The sequence below is a fragment of the Cydia amplana genome, chromosome 1 (genome assembly GCF_948474715.1).
Source record: "Cydia amplana chromosome 1, ilCydAmpl1.1, whole genome shotgun sequence".
Taxonomy (NCBI): Eukaryota; Metazoa; Arthropoda; class Insecta; order Lepidoptera; family Tortricidae; genus Cydia; species Cydia amplana.
This window is the reverse complement of record NC_086069.1, coordinates 16,192,769-16,211,451: the sequence shown is the minus strand read 5'-3', so window position 1 is coordinate 16,211,451 and position 18,683 is coordinate 16,192,769. Positions and strand designations below refer to the sequence as shown.

At 35.6% G+C, this 18,683-nt stretch overlaps 2 protein-coding genes across 15 annotated transcripts in view; one reads left to right on the top strand and one right to left on the bottom strand.

Annotated features, from left to right (window-relative positions):
• LOC134649216 (KIF-binding protein-like) overlaps positions 1–18,683 on the bottom strand; it is a 287,050-nt gene that overhangs the window by 135,163 nt on the left and 133,204 nt on the right. The window lies entirely within an intron of this gene.
• Positions 1–18,683, top strand: part of LOC134649232 (CUGBP Elav-like family member 1) — a 358,172-nt gene that overhangs the window by 257,537 nt on the left and 81,952 nt on the right. For all 14 annotated transcript variants that reach the window (XM_063503953.1, XM_063503961.1, XM_063503976.1 and 11 more), the window contains one exon: positions 16,539–16,587. In XM_063503953.1, the coding sequence (XP_063360023.1) occupies positions 16,539–16,587 (49 nt within the window). The remainder of the gene's footprint in view (positions 1–16,538; positions 16,588–18,683) is intronic.

Sequence of the window (18,683 nt, the reverse complement as noted above, 5' to 3'; positions counted from 1 at the left end):
GTCAGAAACTGGTTCAAATGTAGAGTTGATATCGTCTCAGAGGACTGTTCAAGATGGAGACGATGCTGTTGTATGGGAAATCGGTCATTCCTCAAAGACGGTTCCGAATACGTCAATGGCAGAAGAGTTCTATGAAGATGCGGTAGAGAGCTCGAACGCAGCCGATGTACCTGTAGAAGCTTGCGCGGAAACTACTCGTACAGCTGAGCCCGATGTACTCAATGAAGCTTCTGGACAAGAACCGACCATTGAAGATCGTAACGAAGAACCAAGAGCGGCTGATGTGCACAATGAGGCAGAACCTAGGTATCCTCTAAGAAATAGGTTGCATAGTGCACATAGCGGACTGTACTGCAATGTTGAGGAAGAGCCCCGGTCATACAAGGAAGCATTACAGAGACCTGACAGTCATGAGTGGCAAGCAGCAATGGAACGTGAGTTGGAGTCCATGAAGGAGCACGACGTTTGGAAGGTTGTTGATAAACCGCCAGAAGCCAAAGTAGTGGGAAACAAGTGGGTCTACAAGTACAAGTATGACGCCGATGGAAACCTGACATACAAAGCCAGACTTGTCGCAAAAGGCTTCACTCAGTCATACGGTGTAGATTATTTTGAAACGTTTTCACCGGTCGTGAGAAGGTCAACTCTAAGGTTATTGTTGGCGTTGGCTGCTGAAAATGATTTACAGGTGCATCATTTCGATGTAAATACTGCATTTCTGAATGGTGATTTACACGAAAAAGTTTATATGCGATTACCGGAAGGTTTTGACAGCGAAGGTCAGAAACAAAAAGTTTGTTTATTGCAGAAGGCAATATATGGCCTTAAACAAGCAAGTCGCTCGTGGAACGAAAAAGTCAATGATGTTTTGCTGTCAATGTCATTTCAACGTTCTGAGTACGATAGTTGTTTATATTTTAAAGACGATATTTTCATATGTCTTTATGTGGATGACTTTGTAATATTTTTTAAAAATATTAAAAGCAAAGTGACATTGTTGAGCGGGTTGCGAAAACACTTCAAAGTTAAGGATTTGGAGGAAGCTCGCCAATGTTTAGGCATGAATTTAGAACGAGGAAAAGAAGGTACGTTTTTCTTACATCAGAGGAAGTTTATCGAAACCGTTCTAAAGGATCATGGTATGGATCAATGCAAACCAGTGAAAACTCCGCTGGAACTGGATCTGCATAAGGTTTTGGCAGATGGGGGTGGTGAGGAGTTGAATCGCCAAGAACAATTACGATACCAGTCTTTGGTTGGTGCATTGAATTACCTAGCCTGCAACACGAGGCCCGATATCTCGGCGGCTGTGAGCTTCTTAGCTCAATATAATTCATGTTGCCGATCTGTACACATGAAGGCGGCTAAGCGTGTTCTACGTTACATAAAGGGAACGTGTGACTTAGGCCTTCTATTTCGGAAGTCAAAAGGTGAACGTAACATTCATTTAATTACAGGTTACGTTGATGCTGACTGGGGAGGCGACATTAGAGACAGAAAGTCTTATTCGGGGTACATGTTCAAAGTTGGACGGAATATGATATCCTGGGAGTGCAGAAAGCAGAGTTGCGTGTCACTTTCTTCAAGTGAATCAGAATTTGTCGCATTGTCTGAAGCATCCAAGGAAGCTGTATACCTCCAGAGGTTAGTGAGTCACGTATTCAAAACGGGGAACTCTAAGAGTGTCAAGTTGTTTGTAGACAACCAGAGCGCCATAGCGTTGGCGAACAATCCTGTTTCTCACCGGCGGACGAAGCATATTGATATTAGGTACAATTTCGTTCGTCATTGCGTCAATGAGGGGTTGATTCAGTTGGAGTACATCCCGACTGAAGATAACTTGGCCGATGTCTTAACTAAGCCATTGCCCCGCGTTAAGTTTGAAAGGTGTGTGACTGGTTTAGGTTTAGACTTGAGTGCTTGATGATGCTGTGGCTGTTCATATGATGATGGACGGTTGCTTGAGAGGAAGTGTTGGTAGGTTGCTATGAAACCGTTGTTATTGTAATGTCTGTACAATCAACCGTCAGTCATCTTATTTTATGTATCAAATATATTCCACGAAATTCCACTGCGACTTATTATTCTTCACTTTTGTCAGATTTTTCCTTTTGTCATATTTTTGAAGCAAGGATTTCAAGAAACCTTTTGTACTCAATACGAATATAACATTGTCACGTCATAGTGGTACCCTGGCGAGGCCTAATCGAACCGAATGAAACGCGCACGATGGTCTCAGACGAATTAAAAAGGGCACGCTTGGCTCTTTCATTATTGGCATTCCAACTGATGGTCGTAATATCTGGAGTAATACGAGCGGCTTTGCGTTATATATTGCATTGATAGCTTTTTTGGCCAGGTTGACAGGCGGGGCGAGTGATAAGTAAATTAACTTGGAATTATATGGACATATTCTATTAACATTGTATTTAATAGATCTTTGTTACTCAATCTTTTATATCTTTGTCGCACAACGGTGGCCGGGATTGAATGAAATTCAGCACACATCCATATTAATATTATAAATACGAAAGTGTGTCTGTCTGTCTGTCTGTTACCTCTTCACGCTTAAACCGCTTTAGTTGTACTTTGCTATGGAGATAGTTTGAGTCCCGGGAAAGGACATAGGGTAGGTTTTATCCCAGAAATCACCCTTTAAGGGGGTGAGAAGGGGGGTGGAAATTTGTATGGGAAATCGATAAAAAGCAGATTGGGTAAAAATAAGCTTCCCAAATTACTAACTCCACGCAGACGAAGTCGCGGGCAAAAGCTAGTATATTATAAACCTGGTGTAAAATATAGGATGAACTACATCAATTGACTGAAATCATTTTTCAAGGAAATTAAGTGGGGGACGGGACGATGATCATAACACTTGTATATCGGAATGCAATTAACGAGTTCTTGTTACGTAAACGAAGTCACAGGTATCAGTTGATAAATTTAAATCCTAAAAATTTATTCATAAAACGTACTTAAGTATACTCCAAGCTTGGCTAGAAAAAATTAGTGACAATTAGTCATATTGATAAAGAATAGCTTCCACTTTCAAACAGTTCTTAAACATGTTTATTTCATAGTATGTGCAATTGCTTACTACTAAATTAATCTAAAGAACTGACTTTCGTAATTTCGTAGTAGAGTTGGCACATTTGAATCCCTAAAACAATACTTACGGCCAGTTAACGCCGGGAACGTCACGTTAAACGTTTATGCGCCCATTTGTTGGCATCGCACGTGACAGGGTAGTGTAGTGGTGCATTCACCAACGATCCCGTTCCAGTAATATGTCGCTTGGCACTTTTGGAGATGTGCGTCACGTGCACAACTAGATTCGACTGTTGTTAAATAATGTTGCAGCAGCATGTATATAATAGTTATCTGTACAACAAGAGATCAAAGTTTCATATTTCTTCAAGTGCTTATTTTGAGTCCCGTGCAAGCGAAAGATTCTATAGTATCCTTCTAATCTAATATAGAATCTTGAGCGTAGTAAGGGACTCAAAAGCGCACGAGATGTAAATAACTTTGATCTCGTGTAGTTCACAAAACTTTTCACCTCAGCAGTGAGAACATATTAGACAACCCGAAAGATGTAATCCTTCTTCATCAGCATGACTTACATATTCACTCATGTTTTCTTAAGATATATATATTGTTAAATTAAGTTTAATCACCACAAATCAAACACAAAAACAAAACGTAGTTTTCAGTAAAATAGGTAATATATGAAAACAACGACCATCAATTGATTGACACTTCATGCGACAACTTTTTTTTGTAAAAAAAAACATAATAATACAGTGTGTGGCCTACAACACGGGTGAAAAATTAAAACGTAGATTCTACTCCTCAAACAAGACAATGTTTGTTCAGCGACTTTTAAAAATAACTTGTGGTTTGTATTTTAAAACACTTTAAAATTTATTCGAACACGCAATGTATTACGAAATTGATTATGCCTGTACGGTGACAAGGCTGACGGGCAATGTCAATTAGACGGAATTTAAAGTACATTGAAAATATTATTTAGTTTGTTTGAAAAAGGGACAATTTTAAGACTACATCATTTCAAAAAGTTGTTGAACAAAAGTTTTATTGTTTGAGGAGTAGAATCTACGTTTTAATTATTCACCCGTGTTGTAGGCCACACACTGTATACGGTCCGAATTGCGGATACTTATTATTTGTAAACTATAGTAGAGATTCTTAAAAGTATAATTATTTATTTTACGTGATATTCTGTGTATTTTTTGAGTTAATTATTTTAATCTTACAATAAATTACGTAAAATATAGTGTTTTTATCAGTTTTTATCAAATCTTAAACTTTATTTTCATTAATTAATTATTAAGAATTCATACTCGTATATGTTTTGGAACGATGCGTTCTGACGTTTTTTGGGGGTCTATTATAAACCGTCAATATACCGTTGAATGTCGTTTGAACTTTTTTTGTCTCTTTCATTTTGCTAACGACGTGAAAGGGACAGAGATAATAAAATCCAAGTATTTCGAACTTGTATTAAGGCTCATTTACATTATACAACTTTCTTGTACAAGAAACGACAAGTATTGCATACAAGCCTTGCCTTTCAAAAATTGTATTCAATAATTGAACCATAGTGTTTACACATGAGCAATTATCAAAAACTTGCATACAATTATTGAATGCAATCATTGCCTGGAAATAATTGCTACCCTACTTTGTTTACATTCATGACATTATTGCACGGAAATAAAGTATATTGAACGTTGGTTGTGTTTGTGATTTTTTGTAATTTTCTCTTGTGAGTTGTGAATATGAGCAAAAACGTATTTAAATTCGGTTCTTCAGATATGATAAAATTTATAGAAATATACAGAAATCTCGAAAGTATGTGGGACACGGAAAACATTCATTATAAAAATCGAGAGGCCCGCGATGCTGCACTAAAATAATTTTCCATCGAATTTGTAATTAAAGATTTTGGTCCCAAAGAAATTATCAACAAAATTAAAAACATAAGAACACAGTATTACGCTGAAAAGAAGAAGGTGAAAAATTCTATGGGTACCTACAGGATCCGGAAGTAATGATGTTTATAAACCAAAACTTGCCTGGTACAATTTGATTGATTCGTTTTTAAGGAAAACTTCGGAAGCAAGAGAAACTACATAAAATTTGGTATGTACGTCTTTTTATTTTGAATTATTAGTGTTGACTATTTAATATAATACATATTTTGTCGGGTGAGACCGTTTGTAATTGTAATGTAAATTGGACGGCAATTCTGGCATGCAATTAACTATTGGTCTCTGTTTACACCTACGCCAGTATTGTATTTAAGTTGCTTTCAATATTCAAGAATATCACGTTAGGTTTAGACTGAGCAATATTTCATTGCCTCAATTTTATTGTATGGAAAGTGCAAGAAAGTTGTATAATGTATTGGGCCTTTAGACCCCGCACGTTGAAATGACATTTGAATATTAAGGTCACTTAAATGTCATTTTGTCTCACTCAGTGAGCAAAATACGATTTTGCTCACTGTTTTTAATTAGCAAAGTACCCTTGTTAAGCTGCTGAGGTGAAAAAAATGTATTTTTACGTAACTGCAAAAACTCTAGCAGAAGACTTTAATTATCAAGTGAATTCACTGAAATACTTAATGATTCCACATTCCCTCTCTCTCTCTCTCTTAGCTCTGGCTGTTGCAAAAAGTTCCTATCTAAGTAAAGTTTAATTTTCGATACAAGCATTAATTGCCGATTGGTGACTGTCCTGCACTTTTCGTTGCAATTAAAAGCTACTTATTGAGACAATACAATCAAGCCCGAATTCTCGATTGTGTTACTACAGTTCCTAATTTAAAATGTCTTTATTATGGGACCACTCAATCACATTATTGTATGTAACTGTAATAAAACATGATGTGTAAATTTTTACTTTCAACGTAAAAAATTTAATAAATGATTTCAGGCAAGCACCCATGTTATTTAACAGATTAGTGAAACTGAACCAAAATCTTGTATATAAATAAAAATAAAAGTAAATAACGCAGCCTATACGGGGTGTAATGTTTTAGGTGATACAAGATATAGGTGCATCGTGACATATTCACGCGACAAACTCATCACTGTGAGCAACTTTTGTTATGAGAGGAACCCTAAAATCTCAAAAAAAGATCAGGTGATCCATTCTAGTTCAATTTGACAGTTGTATGGAGACTACGTTTCTTTATGATTTCAGATTTATGGTCATAGTAAAAGTTGATCATAGCAATGAGAAAAATCGCGTAAGTACAATGTAAGTATTATATCACCTAAAAAAATATAGCCGGTACACAACTATACGCCCCCCACTCCTAGGCAAAGGCATGTATTCATGCGCGAGAGGAAATTTAATACTTACTTGTGTGAATATTGAACTCTTTCACATTCTTTTATATCGTATCTGATGTGGAAAAATTCATTGCAATAACTAGAATTAAAATTGAATTTAAATTAATTTGGCTGTCGCTAAATGCTCGCCCTGTTTGCTTCCCAGTAGCGTCCTAATCCCGGATAAAAAGGATGAGATTACACAATACGTGAACAGGTATTTAATGCACAGGCAGTTCAGTGAATACGAAGCTTCAAACAAAAAAGATTCGTCGACAAATTTAGAAGTTCATTCCCTTCGTTCGCTCCATTAGTTGGGGCCCCGGGATTTTCGGACCCTCTAACCTGGCTCTTCATTGGCTTACTATCCAAAACAAACACCGAGTAAATTTTAGTGAAAATTTTAAAATCAGTCTGTTAGGTTTGAATTGTCCTTTTAAAAAAATATATATTAATGCTATTAAGATCGGGATATTTGCCTTGTATATTTGAGCTACCGATATTTCGGGCCCGCACGCTGTCGTCACTAAACAATCAATAAGTATTTAACTTAAGAACTTCCGAATACTTGCCAAATATTAATTAAAAATAAGTTACCATCGCCCACATTGTTAACTGGCAGTTCGAAACCTTATTACAAAAGCCATAAGAGTGTTGTTTTTTGTAAGTCTCTATCCTAGCAATTTCTAAATATATATTTAGGTAATACAAAATAGGTTTGTTGGTACATTTAAAACAATCTTAAGTACACGTACACCTATTTAATTTATTAAAGTCATTTAAATATCTTACGAAACAGAAAGCTCACTTTTACATACCTACCTAATTATAACAATGCCAAACTATGAACTAAGGGTACTAAAGGGTAACTTTTCAATATTCGATTTGATGTGACTACTGTACGTCATGGCACGCTGACTAAATTGGCCCCGTCTTGTAATCGTCCTAGCCGCGACGGGGACAATGCGGCACTCATTGTAATTGCCGAGAGCTTCCGCGGCCTCCCTGCGGGATTGACACGACACTAAAATGGAGGCTTGATATTACTTTACATTTATTACTCAAATATACCTATTTCATAGTGACCTGAATAAAAAGTACACACTAATTTAATAAAATAAAATAAAATAAAATAAAATTTATTAATCTTGATGTGGTTAAGGAAGCTGTATTATTAATCATAAAGCCACGTGAGCGTTTATTTATGTAAGTAGGTAATTCAGTCTCGATAACTAACTGAAATTTCATGGCGAGATGCGCCCAGTACTTTGAAAAAAAAAGTAACTTAATCTGACATAAGTCACAAGTTGTGAGTTACTTACGTCAGATTAAGTTACTTTTAGTCACAACCTATGTTCACATGTGCACGTGCAGTGCACGTACAGTTATAAAACGTACGGTACTCACTCCTCTATATTTATCCTAATTGCATAAATTGCATAATACAATACAAGCTAATACTATTAGTGATTTTACAGTACAAAATTACTAATAGTATTAGCTTGTATTTTATTATGTAATAGGCCCCTAGCATATTTAAGTACTTATAACCTTCCATTATGTTTTAATATTGTTACTGCAAATATTTGGAAAAGTACCTATATTTTCGCGATAGGCAAATGTTTCCTTTAATAGCGCAGTCGTAACGCACCTTTGTGATCGCCGCGTGCCATCCACAATTTTTCCCAACAACGTCCCCCCTACCCCTATAATAAGCCTAAAAGCTCTTTGATTTCGGCCCCTTCCTATTTTTCTTCAGGTTTTCACTCACCTTTGAAGGGACTAACGATTTCAACCCAAAGTCAAAGTCGGCCGTTTTGACCACGGTCACACTACAAAGGTATTATTGCCCTTTATGTTCTTATGTTCTTAAGTTTCTTCAATTTTACATACAGGTACTCTCGTACATATATTTAGTTGAACAATCCTTTGAGTTAGCAGACCATTATTTCGTTCTTAGGATTGGATCTTTTCATGTCTAGAGACCCTTTTCAATACGAGAGTGATTGGAAGATTCCGTGATGTGTGGACATAGCTTAGTTTTTGACGTTTGTAGGTAGGTATATTATTATATAAGGGCATTTTTATTTAAACTTGTACTTTAAAGCGCAAATTAAGTCGTGTTTCAGTAACGACTAACCGTCACATTCCTGAAGAAATGTATGGGATTTGACATTGACCGTCAGTTTTGTGACGATTGCCAACCGTACTGATTTAAACTGTCACTATTTTTACTTATTAATTGTACACAGTTAAGCTTGTGAAAATGGCCATAATTTCAATTAATTACTAACTATTTTTGTAGTTTTCGTGGTGTTGTCCTATAGTTATATGTCATCATCATCTTCCTCGCGTTGTCCCGGCATTTTGCCACGGCTCATGGGAGCCTGGGGTCCGCTTGGCAACTAATCCCAGTAATTGGCGTGGGCACTAGTTTTTACGAAAGCGACTGCCATCTGACCTTCCAACCCAGAGGGTAAACTAGGCCCTTATTGGGATTAGTCCGGTTTCCTCACGATGTTTTCCTTCACCGAAAAGCGACTGGTAAATATCAAATGATATTTCGTACATAAGTTCCGAAAAACTCATTGGTACGAGCCGGGGTTCGAACCCGCGACCTCCGGATTGAAAGTCGCACGCTCTTACCGCTAGGCCACCAGCGCTTTCCTATAGTTATATGTATATGTAAATATTTAAATGTTCTTAACGCTGTATGTTACGTCGACCAACAAAAAGCTCCTGCGACTACATAAAAAGCAATGATAGAACGTTGCGTGAGAAACGAGTAGGTAACTACATACAACACATAAGTAGGCATTCATTTAAAATCGACGAGTTCAAATATTATTTCAATGGAGCATTCCATGAAAACGGCAAATTTTTCATCGAAGTAGTTTTTTTTTACAAAATTCTTTATTTATGCAATGTCTACGTGTAGGACAAAGTATTGGCGTATTTTGTATGCTATTCGCTTACGAAATATTTGCTTTAATTCCGAATTAATTTGTGAACTTGCGTATTATAGTAAAAGTAAATTAAACAGTTTATTAAGAAAATAAGCAGCTTTAAGATGATACCAATATTACACTATAAAAAGGTAAGCCAAAAAAGAGCCAGGCTCGGAAAGTCGAAAAAATGGGTCCGAATATCCCTTACGTAACGATGGAATGCTCCCAATACTGAATCCGATATAGCGCTATGTCTAATTTCGAATAAATCGACTGGACGTATATTCATAGATATTTGTCATATTATGTGAATAAAACCTATCCTGACCTATCTGGCATAGTACGTATTTAGTGACCTTACCTATCAAGCCCCGGGTTCAAATCCTTGTAAGGGCACGAATGGACGTGATGAGCACGAATATTTGTTCCTGAGCCATGGGTGTTTTCTATGTATTTATAAATATTTATACATATAATATCGTTGTCTAAGTACTCACAAGACAAGCCTTATTGAGCATAGTTACTGACTGTGTCTTATAATATTTATTTATAAATACTTATTTGTACAACAAGTGATCAAAGTTACATATTTCTTCGAGTGCTTATTTTGAGTCCCGTGCAAGTGAAAGATTCTATAATAGATTCACGAGATGTAAATAACTTTGATCTCGTGTAGTACACAACATTTTTCACCTGAGCAGTGAGAACATACCTATTAGACAACTTGAAAAATGTAATCCTTCTTCATCACTTAATACCTGCACTCATGTTTTCTTAAGATATACAAACAATTAAGTTTAATTACCGCAATGGAACACAAAAACAAAACGTAATAATAAATTTCAGTAAAATAATATGGAAATAACAAACATCAACTGACACTTCAATCGACTACTTTTTTTTTGTAAAAAAAATCTCCGAGTCCGAATTGCGGATACGTACTATTTGTCAACTATTGTAGAAATTCTTAAAAGTAAAATAATTAATTTTGCGTGATGATCTGTGTATTTTTTGAGTTCATTATTTTAATTGTACAATAAAATACCTAAAATATAGTATTTTATCAGTTTTTATCAAGTATCTTAAACTTTATTTTTATTAATTAATTATTAAGAATTCATACTCGTACGTGGTTTGGAACGATGCGGTTGAAGTTTTTCGGGGGTCTATTATAAACCGTTAATATACCGTTGAATGTCGTTTTAACTTTTTTTGTCTGTTTCTTTTTTCTAACAGTGTGAAATGGACAGAGATAATAGAACTCAAGTATTTCGAACTTGTATTAGACCCCGCATGTTGAAATGACATTTGACTATAATGGTCACTTGAATGTCATTTTGTCTCACTCAGTGAGCAAAATCGCATTTTGCTCACTGTTTTTAAGAATCAAAGTACCCTTGTTCGAGCTGCAGAGGTGAAAATTACGTTTATTATAAGATTTATAAGTCATATATTAATTTTATTGAACTGTTGAATAACCCATGAGTTATGTTTTCAAATAGATTATAAAATGGACGGGTTTCGTGGGATCCTGCGGTTTCATAATTAAAACTTTGTCGCCTCCCAATTGTTGACTAGGTTTATTGAAATGCAGAAAACATTTTGTTTGTTTTGTGCATGTGTTCGGAATATATTAAACTCATACGGTTTAACGTGTCACTTTCCTATTCATCATATTATAGTTTTCTAGCAATCTGATCTTATCAAGCCTTAATACGTATGATATATGTAATAGTAACAAAAGGCGATGCAGCTATAGCTAGCAAAAAACGCCCTATCGTTTTCACTTTTGTATGCAAATGAAATGGACAAAGGAAGTTCGGTGAATGTAAACATTTGCACCTGAATTACAAGATAGGCTTATACATGTTGACGGCGGTGGCATACGGATTTTTGAATAATATTTATTTTCATTAATGTGAGTCAAGTTATTTATGTATACTGTAACATTATATTGAAAATCAGTATTGAATCATGATTGTGGTGTTTAAAACCTATCTTGTACTTATTTAATACATAATACATAAAATACATAAATATTATAGGACATTTTTTTACACAAATTGACTAAGCCCCACGGTAAGCTCAAGAAAGCTTGTGTTGTGGGTACTCAGACAACGATATATATAATATACAAATACTTAAATACATAGAAAACACCCAAGACTCGGGAACAAATATCTGTGCTAATCACACAAATAAATGCCCTTACCGGGATTCGAACCCAGGACCGCGGCTTCACAGGCAGGGTCACTACTCACTAGGCCAGACCGGTCGGTCCTTAAACCTTATCTATTTTTTACACACAACTACTCGCCCTGGTTCAATCAGCAAACTGACATCACGTCGAATCATAAAATGAGTTTCGATTTAGTGAGAATTAAAATGTTTGATACGTAGGTACATCGTAGGTATGTAGCAGTTTTGAATGATTCACGGTTAGTTTCACCAGACTTATATCGACCGGGATATGAACCGTGATTACCTTTTCTTGTTGAGCTCGAAAACAATACAAAAGGTAATCACGGTATCCCATATCTCTGTCGATATAAGTCTAGTGGAACGTATGTAGTACATAAGCACTAAGTACTAAATAATTTTTGCTTCGTCCTGAAGGTTTCTGTCATTTGTATACTCCATGTTATCGGACTCGTAGAACCCTGTACACACGAACGAACGATAACGAACGATATATTAGTGTGTAGTGTAAGTACAGTACAGGACCTATATCCAAAAATGTACACTATACATACTTAAGTGATCCACTAAGTTAAATGTGGCAGTAGTATCTGTCAATGTTAATTTCGCGTAAGTAACTGTTAACTGTGTGACTTCCCCCATCACAGGGATATTCACAAAGCGTCGTCTTTCTCAACATTTCTCGAGTTCAACATGCGATGTTCAATAGACGTTTAATTCTCCTATCAGTTTTCCAACGCAAATTTATTGAAGCTGCTCGACAATCATACTATGACATTTTAATTAACTACCCAATCAACTAATGGTCTGATTAAGTAGCAGCTATTGAATTAATGGACACCTGTCCTAATATCAATTAAATTTTAGACTCGTAGTTCACCTATGATCACTAAAATTGCTTGGCTAACTAGAACGCTGGCTTGGGCAAGTTAAGCCAGGCTTATGTAGGCTTAGTTTAGCTTAGATTAACGCGTCCGCTGTAAGTGACAAATCGTTCATTTTGCACACCGCCCGAAGGTCCCCGTGATTGATGATAAATTTATAATTGAAGAGATGTTTACAAAAACAACATAACTGCTTAGAGCGGTTGACATTTTTTTTTAAACATTGTTAATCGTTTCAGGTGTCAACCAGTGTAGTCAGTTATGTTATTTTTGTAAACATCCCTTCAATTATAGACACATTCTTATATTACTCGTAACTTTACGTAATCTTTTACGCAAAACTAGCGTGCTACTACTTTGTGCAACTCGTACATAATAAGGGTTCTTAAAATACAAGGGCCAAAGTTTTTAAAGACAGGCCCGAGAATTTTAAGACCTAATTTTGTACCGTTGCACACAATATTTTTTCACGATCGCCATATCTGATCCCAACCTGTCTTGACTACGAGGCGCTCTTGAGAGTCGTGATTCCTGTGGAGATTAGCACTCCGCAACAACTTGCTATATGGCATAATCTAGAAATTTGAGGTCCGGGCTAAAAGAAAACTTAGTAACTAACTATGTATTGACATAAAAGGCTGGGTTAATCAGAAATCACTTTAGAAAAATGTGACACTGCTTTATTATCATTTCGCGAATATCCTGAAGAAATACGTCAACCAAACAGTCAAACGTTTTACACTGTAAAATATTTATTTATGGCGTTGATTATTAATTATGTACATCGCAAGAGCGGTATTTGACAAATGGTAATGGAACAATAAATTTCCAATCTCCATTAAGAACTGGAAACATATCATTATCTCCTTAGTAGTAATTATAGCCACATAAACTCATTACTCAATAAGACGCCGCGTCCGTCCGCGCCGCCCAGAAATAAACTAGGCGTTGAGAGATTGGACTAGTCCACCTGACCAAGCGGTTGACATACATGTTTTATGTTTGGTGGTTTCATGTTTTTGGGTAGACAGAACATTGCTGCTTCCTAACTGACACTTAAGTTGATAACCTTAAAATACAGCATGTTATAACATTATGATTATCTAAAAACCGGCCAAGTGCGAGTCGGACTCGCGCACGGAGGGTTCCGCACCATCAATAAAAAATAGAGCAAAACAAGCAAAAAAACGGTCACCCATCTAAGTACTGACCTCGCCCGTTGCTTAACTTCGGTCAAAAATCACGTTTGTTGTATGGGAGCCCCACTTAAATCTTTATTTTATTCTGTTTTTAGTATTTGTTGTTATAGCGGCAACAGAAATACATCATCTGTGAAAATTTCAACTGTCTAGCTATCACGGTTCGTGAGATACAGCCTGGTGACAGACGGACGGACGGACGGATGGACGGACAGCGGAGTCTTTGTAATAGGGTCCCGTTTTTACCCTTTGGGTACGGAACCCTAAAAATGGCAATTATAATTAATGTTTGATGATTGAATTGAATGCATTAAGAATAATTATTTAACACGATACTCCTACTTTGCTTTAAAATCATCTTACGTTCAGCTTACTCCCCCACTAGCTCAAGCCATATGGTCATACCTACATCTCAACAATTTAAAAACCTTTTAATTAATAAACATTTTGAGTGAAGTTAAATGTAATTTAGCTTGTCCTTTTGCCATGTTTTGATTAGTTAATCTCAACACCGAAGTCTGAAGTCACTCTAAAACATCAATCGATCGATTGTTTACTGTTTGCATTTAGCCACCGGGCTTTGTTGACGAATTAATTAAATAGTTTAATTTGTTTATTGTCATTAGGGTTGACGATATCAAACAGTGATAGTATAAAATATAATCTACGCGCAACTTACGCAGTTTGATCTCTCATTGTCTCATAAATATATAGTGGCACGCCGTAAATCCTCATGGCATTGCCATTGCTTGTAAATACTTTGTTTGTATTGCTGACAAGTGATTATTAAATCTTAAAGATAAAAGTTATTTAATTACAAATTTAAATAACCGGAAAAACCATAATATTGTATTTGGTGATCGCGATAGTTATTCATAAAACAAAACTATTTAGCCAAATTATATCGGGTATAATAAAATTGAGCTAATGTATTTTAAATTTATTATACGCGATATAATCCGTCTAAATAGTGTTATTTCGGTAAAACCATCATTTATATGTGTAGGTACCTTTTTAAGATGCCTTTTTTGTTTTGTACAAAATTTTAAGAAATTCGAACTTTTTCCGGACTCTAATATAAATTTCAAGGCAAAACTAGGTATATTATATAAAACGAAATTTTTACACTACAGTATTAAAAACCTTTTTAATAGTAAATACGTACTTATGCTCACAATGCAGTCCATTAAGTTTTCAGGAATTGACAGCCCTAGTACAATTGTTTCCGGCAAAAATGTAAAACTGACAGCGAAAGGAGCCTTTTAACTTTCTGATGTATTTTGCTGCAAGACGCAGCTGCTTTTGAAGGCATCAAAATCTTTTTTGGTCAATGTATTATTTTTGCCAGCAAAATATAATGAAAACATTCGAACAGATAATAGCACAGTCGGTTGTATGAGCCTAAATGGTACTTGTTCTTAAGCCTTATCGACAATCATTCAACATTTGAGTGGTTGACAACATTATACGAATTTCGGCTACAATCAGTCGTAAACAGGCGATCGCTAAAAAAACAATGTTAAAATCTTTGGTATGTGTCAAATACATGTACTGATTTTATATTGTAGCATGTATTTACCTTCATTTTTATAAATTATAAATGCGCGCACTAGATTGATGCGTCATTCCCAGTGTTAATATTAATTAACATAAGGATAAACATGTTTGCCTCAAATTATGAACTATTGATTAATATTTACAGTTCATAATATATATTTAATGCCGGTTCAGAGTTTCGAAATCAGTTTGCGGCCCACTTTATCATAACTGTCAATTATAGTGGAATTCCCCTGCAGTGGATATGTGCAGTACTTTTTGTACAATAACTACTAATTGCGGAAAAAATAAGGAACTATTTTTTAATATGCAACCGCAGCAAGCCTATCCTTCAGTTTCTGGTAAATCCAGTGTCAAAACTATTAGGGCGGGCGATTCGTATGCTAAACTATACTAAATAGAGCAATAATTGTTATTTCAAAGAGGAAAGTTGTTGGTTAAGGCATACCTACTATTGTAATGTTAAATACATTACAATAGTAGGTATTAAATGGTGCCAAATAATTATTACAAGCAGATCCTTAAAGCTAGAAAACATTAATACTAAGTTAACTTGTTTCAAACCATATCACCTTTAGCCTAAGAAGAGGAGATTGCCCTCCCGCCAAACTTGGAAATGATATCCTACCACATTGCGAGAGCATCAAGTACCTAGGATTTCATCTGGATAGGCGCCTTACATGGAAAACCCACATAAAACATAAACGTAATGGAATGATCCTGAAATACAAAAATCTTCATTGGCTAATGGGACGCAACTCGGTCCTCTCAGTGGACAATAAATTACTGCTATACAACGCAATCATTAAACCCATTTGGACCTATGCGATCCAACTATGGGGAACTGCTAGCGACAGTAACATTATGTGTCTTCAAAGAGCACAGAACGCCATCCTTCGTGTGATTGCCAGTGCACCCTGGTTCACTCGAAACGATGAAGTACACGACTATCTCAATATGCCCACCATAAAGGAAGAGATCAAAAGATTCACCAAAAATTACATTGAGCGCCTGGAAAGGCATCCTAATCCACTGGCATCAAAATTACTGGACAAGACAGAAACAGTAAAAAGACTTAAAAGGAAGCACATTGTGCCATATGAAAGCAGTGGTTAAGAGAGACGATGGTCTCCAAAACCAAAATTGTTTAATAACTATATACAGCAAAACTGATTATAGTCGTTACCGACTGATGGCAGTTCAAACCAGAACAAAAAAAAAAAAAGTTAACTTGTAGTCGTCACTACTTCCTAAAGAAATACGTTACTTTTGTCCGCTGTTTCTAAACAATAAATTTATACAAATTATCAAAATAGTATTTATACGGCGATAATTTTCTTTGTTTTTATATAGTTTTTATACTTAGTAATTTATTTTGTTTATTTTCAGATGCACCATCCAATCCAAATGAAACCGGCTGACAGTGAAAATAGAAATGGTAAGTGTACTGCCTTGTTTTTCTCTTTCTTATCTGACTCGTAAGTTCAAAGTACAGTCACAATCATAAGAAACATGAAACTTATCAACTCTACACGTTATTCATTGTTATTAGAAAAATGTTTAAAGTCACGACAAAACTGCCAATAAACAAAATATTTTTCATTCAATTCCCTATAATAGTCGTCTTTTGAGTATGTTGTCAGGAATTACAGTTTTTAAAGCCCCATTTAGCTGTCTGTTCAAGAACTTGCATGCAATATTCGATACATTGCTAACTATAGAGTACAGCAATGATTTCAGTCGATAGACTAAATACCGCAATGTCACACGCAAGTTCTTGAACCATCTTTTCCTTGGGGAAATATCTTTTCCTTATAGAGCTATTAAACCATGACCATTTTTTTTGCGGTTTTAAATGAATAGCTGTTTCCTACTCAGCGTGTATGTTACTTTGATAATCAATTTAAGTTACGTATTTTCCTATGTTTGGCTGATTGTTGATAACGCAGTAACGTCCAACGTTTACTGTGTGACAAATCGATTTAGTACTATCGCTTACTATCGAGTTACTTGCCTGGCAATGATCGACAAACAGCATACCCCAAGTATTCCCAGTATTCAAGACTAAATAGCTCTTAGTTGAACGAAATATGGACTATCATGAAAGTCGCCCGGCGTACATCGACGCACGTGGGGAGAATATAATGCGGTATACCTACGTACCGTGCAGATGTGTTTGAAAAACACATGCCATATTCAATTGCTGAAATTGCAAGAAACATTTATGTATTACTGTAAATTAAATATGTATTACTCGCTATCATCGATACTTTTTATTAAACCAAATTATTTTCCAAAATTTCACGGAATGTTACCGATAGTGCCATGGAAAAATAAACCAATAAACAAATAGGTAACATGAAAAATAAATAGATAATATACACCGTGTTTTTATTGAATTCTTGTGTTGTACAAAATATGCATTTTTGAGTGGAATGACCCCACTATTGATTATGACTTAAGTTTAAAGATGTCCTGTACTGGCAGTGGCGTGCACTTCATAAAGGCAAAAAGACACTGCCTACCCTACTATAATTCCGATATGTGTACTGGGACAGTAACGTGCTCGTCACATGCCCAGTACCTGCTTGTCAGCTTTAAACTTGTAGAATAGAATAGAATAGAAATAATTTTATTCGTGAGCACAAACACATAATAGAAAATTATACATAACAGAGAATAAAAGGATAAAGTGCCACGAAATGGTCTCACCTCAGCATGTTGCTGGCGACTTCCAGCGCTGGTCTTCCGATGAGACCATCCGGTGAAACAATCACGACAGGTAACATTAATACAAAACAAAATTAATATATAACATACAAAAGACAAAGACAGCAAACAAAATAAAAATACATTACAATTGTCATAATCAATGTACCTTAACATATTAAGAGATATTTCCTTTGTTAATATAACTGTTTTTAACCATTTTCTTTTTCAATTGCAACAGTCGCAAAGCTATAATGCAAAATAAAACGTTTATTCGCCTAAAAAGAAACGGTTTCTAAGTAAGTAGCTCACAAAAGAACAGTTTTGAGAATCAGTTACGAAAATTTACACTTTGTAGAGCTGCGCAAAGACATAGGTAAGATTAAATAAAAGCTAAAGCTTTCTGACTGACACTGTAATATGAAATAATATCACTTTATCTTCAGTGGAGACAAAGTAATATTTCTACCCAATCGATTTAAAATAAGGTGGGCCAAACATATTAACTACTTACTTGCAATGTTTATTTGCTTACAAAGTGGTTACAAAATTGTACACAGGTTGCAATTCCTGACCTCATAACTTGTTAGTTAATGGCTAGATTTAATATCTTCCCATCTTATGTGATTGTTAAATCCAAACGTGCAAGGTTAACATTAGGTAGTCTGAAAAAATAATTCAAACTATTTCGTCTAGTGCATAGCAACTCGATCAGCCGTATATCGACGGGTTAATTCCAAAGTGTAAACTGTAAACACACAAGTCAACGGAGTTCTACGGAAGCAATAGTGACGTCACCGACATAAATCGGGTATAGGTCGGGAT